At 43.2% G+C, this 12,500-nt stretch overlaps 1 protein-coding gene across 1 annotated transcript in view; it reads right to left on the minus strand.

Annotated features, from left to right (window-relative positions):
• Nucleotides 1-12,500, minus strand: part of stpg2 (sperm-tail PG-rich repeat containing 2) — a 27,287-nt gene that overhangs the window by 1,159 nt on the left and 13,628 nt on the right. Inside the window, exons 11-12 of the mRNA XM_030791709.1 lie at nt 10,943-11,096; nt 9,358-9,473 (exon numbers count right to left, since the gene is read on the minus strand). Coding sequence (XP_030647569.1) covers nt 9,358-9,473; nt 10,943-11,096 — 270 coding nt within the window. The remainder of the gene's footprint in view (nt 1-9,357; nt 9,474-10,942; nt 11,097-12,500) is intronic.

A 12,500-nucleotide genomic window follows, 5' to 3' on the forward strand; every position in this document is an offset into this window, starting at 1 on the left:
GCGTGGATCCTTGTAAGTGTCTGGAGTTGTGATTTTAGAGTGGCCGTGCAGTCAGGGGCAGTTTTGTGTGAAAACATTAGCAGCAGTGCAGTAAAGTTATGCACATTACTGCAAACATGTCACAGAATCCTGTGACCGCACACACGCTGTGAACGGCAAGCAGTGAATTTATCCTCTGCATTTAACCCATCCTTACACGCCAGTAGTGAACACACACACACACACACCTGCGCCCAGGGAGCAGTTGGGGGTTAGGTGCCTTGCTCTAGGACACCTCAGGTGTGGATGTTTCCTGCCGGTCCTGGGAATCGAACATCCCGACCCTCCAGTAATAAGCCTGATTCGGTAAGCTCTAGGCCACGGGGCTGCCCAGTGCAGAGCAGGTAAGGTAGCAGCTTCACATGATTATGTTGACATATGCATACCTATGTTCATGTAAAATATAATCTTATAGGCCTGACTTCTGGTGACGTCATACCAGCAGTAACCGCCTGAAGTCAAAGCTCCATCCTACATACGATCAAACCGCTCGACAAATCTTACTCAAGTACACGGCAGAGATGAGCTCTTCCTCCAGGCACACGAACTCATCTACCAAAAGTGACAATACGAGAGAGAGAGATGAATGAAAGAAATCACACGGCCAAACTGGCAAGACTTCAGCCTCACTGACATTCAAGACATAGTGCCTCAATTAAAACAACAGCGAAAGGAAAATCAAGAGGGTCATCACCAGACAAGAGTCGTCTCTTTCACGTCTTGAATCCTCGGTAGACGACCTAAAAGGCCAAATTAATAAACTCGAGAGTAGCATCACTGAGGCTGAGGATCGTGTTGGCAATGCTGAAGATGCTTAGCCACAGACATGAGTGAGCACTACGATTCCTGCTACAGCGAGAGACGGTGCTGTCTGCTAGATGTGATGAGTTGCAAAACAGACTTAGAGGCAACAATTTGAGGATCTACAACATTCCAGAAGATAGCGAGCGAGGGAATATGGAAGATAGCGAGAGAGGGAATATGGAAGATAGCGAGCGAGGGAATATGGAAGATAGCGAGCGAGGGAATATGGAAGATAGTGAGAGAGGGAATATGGAAGACAGCGAGAGAGGGAATATGGAAGACAGCAAGAGAGGGAACATGGAAGAACTGGTAACTGACATTCTAAGCACAGGCCTACACTTGACAGAGGCAGAGATAAAGACTGAAAGGGCAAACATAGCACCTGTAAGCAACCCAAAAGGTACGGAACCGCCTAGATCAATCATAGTTAAATTTCAGAACTGTTCAGTGAAGGAAACAATACTTCATCAAGCCTGGACACAAAAGCAGGTCTCTTAAAACGGCAGGACAATATATTTTGACCAAGACCATCCTCCAGAACTGCAAAGAAAAAGAACCCAGATTTGTGATGTGGTTCAACAGCTGAAAAAGAAAAACATCGGAGCGAAGTGCCCCAAACTGAAGATCTCTCCTGATGCCAGTGAGAAAACCTTCCCTAATCCTGATCTGATGGAAGCGGCACCAGTACTGAAGGATCTGGGAATTATAGTAAAGATCACTGGACAGGACTTGCTGGAAAGGGGAAGAGGAGGATGGCAACTACAAGGCGACAAACACAAAAAAGAGCCAGCAACCTTATCTGACACGGACGAGAGAGCCTTCTTCAAAGACATGACTGGGTGATTCTCCTGCTTAAGGGAAACGGTGAAGTGGGACATCTAAGCACAGTCACTGTAGCTACTGAGGCTCATCTCTTCCTTTTTCACACTTAATGAAGTTATAAACATCAATTGTCGAGCACGGTTTATTTTGTGTAATTATTAGGTTAATCTAAATGCTGGCTGTCGATATGGACGCACTTATGTTATGATGGATTACACGACTGGGCTATATCACCTGCCCAGTGATCCGTGATCGTGCTGAGTCAAACTGAGCGGAATGGTCCGCACAAACAAAATGCGGTGAGTCGTGCGTTATTCCAGGGAGATTTAGTCGCTTCTCTCCGTCCTCTGATCAACGGGAACGGGCCGTCTCATCTATCCCCCAGTTCTATACGACAGGATGGAGGCCAGTTGGTTTTTTGGAAGTCCAACCGTACATACTGCAACGGACCTGTCCGGGGTGTTCCCCCGCCTTTCACCCAATAAATGCTAGGATAGGCTCCAGCACCCCCCACGACCCTAATTAGAATAAGCGGCTTAGATAACGAAAATTCCACAGCTAAAAACCTTGGTGTGATTTTTGACTCTAGTCTCTTGCTTGTCACTCATATCAAGAACACTACCAAAACGGCCTTTTATCATCTCCGCAATATCACCAAATTCAGGCCCCTACTATGTTTAGCTGATGCAGAAACCACTGTTCATGCATTTGTCATGTCTCGCCTTGAGTACTGTAACGTTCTGTACTCTGGTTTGCCCGCCTCTAGTACCAGAAGTCTTCAGCTCGTCCAGAATGCTGCTGCCAGAATCCTGACCCGAACTAGGAAGTTCGATCATATCACTCCCATCCTGGCTTCCCTTCATTGGCTCCCAATTCACATGAGGGCTGATTTTAAAGTCCTCCTATTAACATTTAAAATTCTCCATGGGCTTGCACCGGCCTATCTTTCCAATTAATTACACCCTACACCCTTCTCAGTTTCTGTCACTAACCTGCTCTCTTCTCTTTGTGTGAGTGGTCGATGTCTGCGCCTACTGCCTGGATGTGGCGCCTTCCCTTGGCCGGCTGAATGATTTTGTGCCCTGCTGTCCCTGGCCCTGCTCCCCCCGCGTGGCCCTGCTCCTCCTGCACCCTCCACAGCCACTAGTCTTGCAACATTCATGCTTCTATAAAATTATTTTCCTTATTTCATCTGTTAAGTGGTGCTACTCCAATAATGCTCTCCTTCCTTCCCCCTTCTCCTGCATGGCTGTGTCTCATCTGTTTCGAGCATGAGAGTCTGGCTTGAATGTGGCTACTTTCCTCTTAAGTGTGCCCCCCCCCCCCCGTCATCTCTCTCTTCATCGTCATCCTGATGGCTGCTGCGGCTTCGTGGCTTCCTGCGCTGCTGTGGCTGTGTCATCCACCCCAGCTGAGCCCCATGCTGTCGTCTCATTCTTCATACTGCCTATTTGTGTTTTCATGTTCATTATCACTCTGTTGTTTGTAATTTGCCAACTGGGTTGGCACCTATTGCACACCTGGCTGGCCTGGAAGGGGTCTCCTCTCTCTGTGGTCCATCTCAAGATTTCTCCTATTTTTCCTTAGTATCTGGGTTTTTTGAGGAGTTTTTTCGTGCCTGAGGATCAAGTCAGGGGGTGCCACCCTGCTCTGTTTGTTGTAATCCTGTGGGCATGTAAAGCCCTTTGAGACTGTAAACAGTGATATTGGGTTTTAAAGTGAGTGAGTGAGTGAGTGAGTGAGTGAACTGTACATAGTTGCTTCTCTAACGTGTGATTTACTGGGAGCCATTATTTGTCTGGCTTATGTTCTTGTTTTCAGCCAGTTCCTGACAGTGAATTTCTTATTTGAACTTCTTATTTCTTATTTCATGTTTATGTACATCTAGACAGCGTCCATGGATAACACAACCTGTGTTCGTTATAATGTTATGGGAATTGGTAGCCCAATTAAGAGGAAAAAAAAAAATTCTTAGTCAGCTAAAGGTGTTACACTGCTTGGTTGCTATGCTACAAGAGACCCATTTATCTGATGCTCTCTCACTCACTCATTACGCTTATCCTAATCAGGGTCACGGGGGGTGCTGCAGCCTGTCCCAGCGCTCATAGGGCAAAAGGCAGGGAAAGACCCTGGACAGGTCACCAGTCCATCACAGGATGGACACAAAGACAAACACACATACTCATTCCAGAGGGGCAACTTAGCGTCTCCAATTCACCTAACCTGCACTGCATGTCTTTGGACTATGGGAGGAAACCGGATCTCCCAGAGGGGACCCACGCAGACATGGGGACAACATGCAAACTCCACACAGAAAGGACCCTGGGCGAAAGGAAGCTGGGAATCAAACCCGAGACCTTCTTGCTGTGAGGCAACAGCGCTACCCACTGCGCCACCGTGCCACCTGTTATCTGATGCTGAATATCTAAAATGAAAAAAGAGAGTGGGCTGATCAGGTGTACAGCACCCCCTTTGGGAGGAATAGAGGTGCTGCCACTCTATTTAGCAAATCAGTTTTTTACACCAATGAAAAAACCCTCCGGGACAAAGAGGGCAGATATGTTATGGCGGTGGGCACAGTTGGGGGTGTTAGAATTACATTTCTTAACATATATGCCCCAAATGAAGACTGTCCACACTTCTTTAAAAAGATATCTAGGACGAGAAAAACAATTTAAATACTGGAGACTCAATGTTTCAATTCTGAATGACAACAACAGTTGCGTGATGACATAAATGAAAACATTTTATTAAATGATAATGGTACTGTCAGTCCTTTAACACTGTGGGAGGGGGAAAAGGCAGTGTTGAGAGGTAAACGTTTTGCAGTCTCATCTAGAATGAAGAAACGTCGTGAGGAACAGAGGTGTGAGTTGGAAAACGACATCAAGAAGCTTGAAATGGAACATGGGCAGACAGGAAACGATGGGACCTTGAAAGTACTCAAAGAACAGAGAAGAAAGTTAGAAGATCTGCTTACTTACAAGGTACAGAGAGCCCTTAGGTTTACAAATAGGATATACTATGAGATGGGTAATAAAGCAAGAAGGATACTGGCTTTCCAACTGTGTAAAGCACAGTCCAGCAGAACAGTCCCAAAAATCAGACATCCATGTGACAATTCCATGGTAACAAAACCTAAAGACATAGCAGATGCATTTGCCACATTCTATGAAACACTCGATACAGGAAAAGACAAGATAAATAAAAAAGAAAAAATCCAATGTTTCCTGGACTCAATTAAACTGAATGAAATGACTGATGAAGAAGCAGGCTCATTGATTACACCTATAACGCAGGGTGAGGTAGGGGATGAACTCCACAGTCTTAAGAATAATGAATCACCAGGGGTGGACAGATCCCCTGGGGAAGTTTACAAAGTATTTGCAAAAGAATTAACCCTGGTTTTGTGTCAAATGTTTAACTATGTGTTGTATAACAAAGACCCTCCAAGGACATGGGCAGAAGCCATAATTACCATCATACATAAAACTGGAAAAGATCGAACTCAGTGTATGGTGTATAGGCCTTCAAGTCTCCTCTGTCAAGACTTAAAAATATTGACTTCAGTTATGTCCAAACGGACACATAAATTCATCAAAAAGCTGGTGAATGCCGATCAGACAGGGTTTACTGTTGGTGGTTATGGAACTGATAATATTAGAAGAGCACTGAACCTGCCGCTGACCACTGGAAGGACACAGGTCCCCTCAATGTTTCTCAGCATTGATGCTGAGAAACTATTCAATAGGTTGGACTGGGCTTTTCTGGAACAGACCCTGATACGCTTGGGTTTCCAGGAAACTTTCGTAACCTGGATAATGACTTTCTACAAAGATTCGAAATCAAGAGTCAGAGTCAATGGATATTGCTCAGGCTTTTTCAAAATTGGCCGTGGTACCAGACAAGGGGATGCAATATCGCCTGTACTGTTTGTGTTAAGCATAGAGCCCTTGGCTGAGATGATTAGATGGCATAGTTGATGAAGGGGGTGTTGTGCATAAAATATCATTATTTGCAGATGATGTATTGTTATTCATCAAAAATCCTCACTCCTCAATTCCAGGTTGTATACAACGTCTAGACGAATATGGCTCTGTCTCTGGTTATAAAATTAACACAACTAAGTCAGAAGCACCAATGGCCTCAGGTACCTGGTCATCTGAACTGAATGACAAAGTGACTTATCCATGGTACAGTCAAGGATTCAGATATCTTGGGGGCTGCAATAACTCATAAGACAACACAACTATATCAAGTAACTTATTCTAAGTTAATAGAAGAAATAAAAAAAGACATCACATGATGGGAGGTGCTGCCTCTATCACTGTTTGGTGGGGTAGAAACAATAAGAATGAATGTACTACCCAGGCTACTCTTTTTGCTCCAGTCACTCCCAGTATGGGTCTCAGTTTCCACATTTAAGACACCAGACAAGCTTATTTCAAAGTTCATCTGGCAACATAAGAGTAAAGTTCAGAATACTTATGTTAAGTAAGAAACAAGGCGGACCTTTCAGTATTACTACTGGGCAGCCCAGCTTCGTGCAATGGTAGCCTGGGTCTGTAATGATTCAAAAGCAGGTTAGGTCGATATTGAACAAAACTCAATACCAGGAGTCTCCCTTTCTGTTCTACCATTTCTTGACTAGCAATCACAGGAAAAATGTAAAACAACAAAGATATGGGTGAAATATATGCTTAAAATTTGGAATGGGGTGCAGAAGAAGTTAAAGCTATGCCTGTTGCAGGAAACCTTGATTTCATCCCCTCAGTATGGGACAACACATTTAAAAAGGGCATTAAAATAATTAATCAAAGCTTTAGGGAAGACATGTTTATGTCCTTCTCCCAGCGACAAGAACATTTTGGGCTGCCACCCAGTGACTTTTATAGATACTTACAACTCAGACACTATATTACTAGTCAAAAAGATTGGGAAATAATTAAATGACCTCTTATGAATACAGAACAATATTTTGCCAACCTAAATGAATGCTGCCAACATCCCAAAAAGACTGTTTCTACCGTAAACAGAACACTATAATTGGGCATGTCAGAAAACACCTCGCATATCAAACAGAAATGGGAACCAGAACCTAACGAAACAATAGAGGATACAGCATGGTATGAGATATGGCTGGTATGAGATATATACTGGCTGCCATAAAGGTATAATAATAGTCGAATAGTCGAAAGTGTGTTATTTTAGGACACCATTAATACTCTCTACACTGACGGGCAACTCCTCATTGTTGGAGAGGATGTGGAATGGTTGGTGATCACACACATGTTTTGGGACAAGGGCTAAGACACTGAAAATATTAAAATACTGAAAATATGAAACATTGATGTCTCTTTGAACCCAATGTATTTCTTACTTAATGCAGTACCTAAGGAGTTGTACTGTAAAACTGTAAAAATGACTGCCCCAAAGACTAGCAACTGGATGAGTGCAACCATGTGAATACAAAGTGTGGATACAAAGACATACACAAGCATACACTATGGAACGCATGACTGGAGGCCTGCAGTGAAAAATGGATGTTTTTCTCTACAGATGGATGGCAGTAATACTGCATGTAGGAAAGTAACTGAGATATATTCTGACTTGTATGCCATCTCCCAGAACATATACACCTATTTTTTTTTTTTTTTATTGTCTTCATTTTTAATGTCTTCTACTTCATTTTTGTTGTTTTATACCCGATTATTTATCTATTTATGCATTTATGTATTTACTTATTTTTTTCTGTCTGCTTATTATATATTTAAGAATTTCCTTTTTGAATGTGCTGTCACGCTGTAAAATGTCATGTATTATATATATATATATGTGTGTGTGTGTGTGTGTGTACATATATATATTCATATATATTCATATTCTTATTCTTATAATCTTATAGTCCTGTAATCTGAGGTGTCTTGGCGGATTGGTTCAGGAGGTTCATTGCTCTGGGGTAGAGACTGTCCCTCAGCGCGGGCCCTGATGCACCTGCAGCGCCGTCCAGAGGGCAGGAGAGTGAAGAGGTGGTGACAGGGGTGTGTAGGGTTGTTGCAGATGGTGATGGCTCTGCAGAAACATCGGGAGTTGTAGATGGTGATGGCTCTGCAGAAACATCGGGAGTTGTAGATGGTGACGGCTCTGCAGAAACATCGGGAGTTGTAGATGTCTTCAAGAGGTGGCAGCTGGGCACCGAAGTCTTTCTGGGCGCAGTTGATGACCCGCTGCTGATGAGCTTGTCAGTCTACAGCAGTACAGCTGGTGTAGCATGTCTAGATGCAATACGTCAGGATGCTCTCAGTGCTACAGCCACAGAAGGTGACAAGCAGACCTTTGCTAAGGTTTACTTTCCCTCGCGATCTCAGACAGTAGACCTGTTGTTGTGCCCTCTTTAACAGTGCTGTAGTACTGGCAGTCCATGATACACCCTCCGACATGTGGACGCCCAGGAGCTTAAAGCTAGACACTCTCTCCTCCATGTCTCCATTAATGAGGAGTGGAGCCTGCCCTCCACCTCCTTTTTTTTAATTTACTTTGTATTAAATTTGTAAACAAGATGTGGTGAGGGAGTGAATAATGTCATTTTGTTAGTTTTGTTGCTTAGTAACAGGAGGTTGGCGGTGTATCATGGCATAGGCTCTCACCGTTTTACTGACTGACACTCTCATTACTCAGACTCCTTAAAGCATCTTCTAAGTTAAGACAAGTGCACACACACATTTCGACAGTATTCACAGGTCACAGGGCTGTTCCAGGTTAGAGACCGGCTTTAGCTAGCGTGATAGTTTAGTCTCTAGGCCAGACACGCTAATGCCATTTAGGTAAGTGTTAGTTCGATGTGTTGGCTTTTCCCCTAACACAGTTTCCTGTTGAGTATTCGACTTGTTCAATCAAACCCAGTTCTCTCACACTGAGTTAACTGAAAACCCATTAAACCCAGTTCTCTCACACCGTATGAACTGAAAACCTAGGTGGGAGGGTAGTTTTACAGTTTGTTTCACATGTAGCACAAGATGGCAGACAGATGTGATGAGCCAACAGGGGAATCAACTTCAGAAATCATCTGTTATCTCAACTATCGTATCTGGTTTTGCTTGTGAGCTTTTGCCATAAGAGTGTATTGTGACGTTTTTATGTTGATGGTACTTTGACATTTTTCAGTACGTCGAGGACATTCACAGTTTAGCATACTGGCTAGCTCTATTACCTCAGGCCACTATCTCAAATGGCCAACTAGCCAACTAACCAACTAGCTAACTAGACAACAGACAGGCTCAGGTTAAACTGTTATTAATTTATCATTATTTAATATTATTATAATTAATTTATTGTTATGAATTGAGTAACTGTGGCTAACTGTCCCTGCTATGTGGACTAGTCCTAGATATTTAGCAAGGATTATGTAGATTCATTGGTGAAGGATGAGGTGAGTAAACACCAATCGCGTGCAGGGGGCGGGAATAACCGGTGATGTAATCGCTATCTAGCGTGTCTAATCAATCTGTCTTATCAGGTACCATTTCAGTTACACTGTTGCCTATGCAGACAGTGGGGAGCAAGGCAGCTCAGTACATACTGAGACAAAGAGAGAGGAGTAGCACAGAGAGACAGAGGAGGAGTACAGAGAGAGAAGGAGAGAGGAAGAGGAAGAGGTATATATAGATAGAAAGTGCTCTGTAACACTGTTACCTCATAAGCTCCTGGTCCAGGCGTGATGCTCTTCGGCTGTTTGAATCGGACCTCACGAGAACCAATCAGAGACAGCTGAGGGCGGGACTTCAGCTCAGGGTTGTACTGACCTGGGCCTGTTAGAAAACAGTGCCTGTTATGGTCTCACAACAGATCAGACAATACACACATATACCCCCCTCCCAGAAACACACACACACACACACATACATCACACACACACCACACCACAGTGCCTACAAACACTAACAAATCCAACAGGTTACTGCACATACACACACAACGTAAGAGGCAAAGGGAGGCAGAGAAAGAGAGAGAGAGAGACAGAAAAAGAGAGAGACAGAGAGAGACAGACAGCTGTAGTTCTGTGGTCACTCAGGGCTCAGATATGAGGGTCTGTGTGTGGAGGTTTTATCTGACTGACCACAGAAGGACGTTATACAGCAACACAGATGTTCTGATAATAGTCAGCATTATACACACATATACACACACACACACACACACTAAAACACACATTCTCTCTCTTTCTTTCTCTCTCTCTCACACACACACGCCACACACACACACTAATACACACATTCTCTCTGTCTTTCTCTCTCTCTCACACACACACGCAACACACATTTTCTCTCTCTTTCTTTCTCTCTCTCACACACACACTAATACACATAGTCTCTCTCTCTTTCTCTCTCTCTCACACACACACACCAATACACACATTCTCTCTCTCACACACACACACACGCAACACACACACACACTAATACACACATTTTCTCTCTCTTTCTTTCTCTCTCTCTCTCTCACACACACACACACACACACTAATACACATATTCTCTCTCTCTTTCTCTCTCTCACACACACACCAGTCTGAAAGAGATGGTTGTTCAATATGTGTTAATCACACCACACATCAAAAGGTAAAAACACAAAGGACGAGACATGAAACTGCACACACTCACACTCAGGCACACACACACACACTCTCTCTCTGATATGCAAATGGCATAATGTCTGAAATGAGCTATCCTGGTTTCTAAGCTGTAACTTAGCAAACAGCCAAATCGATTTCTATGTAAATCAGGCTTGTGTTAAAGAGGTCAGACTGGGGCTCGGCGAATTATCCAGTCAATCTCCTCCTTCTGAAACAAGGACTACAGATGAAAAATTAAACAGTGTCAATATTTGCTGGGTTGAATGGGAGTATTGAGAGGTCTTCTAGCTGCTGTGTCCAACAGATAAAACCAGTCACTACACACACACACACACACGCACACGCACACATGCTATATCAGCAGTAAGAACAGGAGCAGGTGTGTGTGCCTTTTACTTAGGGCAGTGCCATGACAGAGTGGACACTGTGTAATGGTATTACAGAAATCCATCCTGTCACAGTGGATCAGCCAGAGAGTTCTAAAGTTCGAGATCATAACGTACAGACAGGTGAATGTTTGGCTGAATGTATTCTAGTGTTCTGGAGCTGGAAGAACCGTAGCAGAGGTTCCAGGGCACCAGAGATCTGGGACCACAGGAGAGAGACAGCGGGTGGAGAGACTGGTGCTCTGGCATATCTGTGTACCTGGTGTGGTGGCATCGTAGGGGGGGAAACGGAGCTTTCTTGGGGCGGAGCTTAAGAAAGAGCTCTGTCGTTTTTTTGCCTCATCGTTCCTGGGTCCTGAGTGATGGGAGGGGCCTTGTGCTCTCACGTCATACTTGGTGGGAGGGGGTGTGTCCTAGGGAGGGGGCGTGTCCTCATTAATTCACTGCTTCACTTTAGTTATGTTAAACTTCACAGACTGCAATAAAACGTCACTAGTTTAAATTCATGAACGAAACATGGGTATGAGAATTAAGTCTGAATGAGAATTAAGCTCTATCAGAGACAGACAGTCTTAGCCATTACCAACCTTCCCATAAACACATGTTAATTTCAGCATATCTCTAAACATCAGGGGTCTGTATATACTTCAAATGAGCATCAATACGTCACATACAGAAACTAAAAAAAAAAAAAAAAACAGATATGATTTATAAACAGTTGAAGCTACCATAACCATAACTTGCTTTGGTACACAGGAAAGATTCATATCATGCTTACAATAATCCAATATGACAACATGTTCAACTGAATGATGTTTGTGTTTATTACTGCTGAATGATGTTTTTGTTTATTACTGCTGAATGATGTTTGTGTTTATTACTGCTGAATGATGTTTTTGTTTATTACTGCTGAATGATGTTTGTGTTTATTACTGCTGAATGATGTTTGTGTTTATTACAGCTGAATGATGTTTGTGTTTATTACAGCTGAATGATGTTTGTGTTTATTGTTTACTGTGTGAATTTTGTGTGGGATAACGTCACACGGTGCTGCTGAGTTCTGGCCTCTGTGTTATCCTGTGATGTCACTAAGACACATCAGACCCAATCACCCCCCAAAATACTTGTCAAATGACCTATGACATTAAAACAGCTGACTAAACCTCACCTCCACAAACAAACAGTTTACACACACACACACGCATATACACACGTCCGACATGTGAAATCACTACACACACAATTATATATGTGTGTGTGTGTATTATGCCTCTGAAGGCTTTACTATCTCTCTACAACACCATCTCTGCTCCTTTACTCTTTTACTTACTTATATGAGATTAAAACACACACACATTCACACACACACACACACATTCACACACACACACACACTCACACACATTCACACACACACACACACACACACACACACACACATTCACACACACACACACACTCACACACACACACACACACACTCACACACACACACACATTTGCAAAAGTAATTAACAATTTATTTCTTTTATTTATTTATTCATTTATTTAATCTCTCTTCACCCCCCCCCCCTCTCTCTCGCTCTCTGTCATTCTCTCTCTTTGCATCTCTCCTCCTCAACAGAGTAATTCAATCAATGCAGCTTTCCCTCAATAACTGCATGTTTGGCAAAGATTTCTAATTATCTCTGTTGCACATCTAATTAAACAGATAATTAGACACACTCAGGAATTTTATTGATCACACAGAACAAATTATTTTTACCGCTCTGTGTCATCACATATATTGATAAGTGTGCTTGCAGTGTTTCAGCGGC

Source organism: Chanos chanos, chromosome 14, assembly GCF_902362185.1.
Source record: "Chanos chanos chromosome 14, fChaCha1.1, whole genome shotgun sequence".
In the NCBI taxonomy this organism is placed as follows: Eukaryota; Metazoa; Chordata; class Actinopteri; order Gonorynchiformes; family Chanidae; genus Chanos; species Chanos chanos.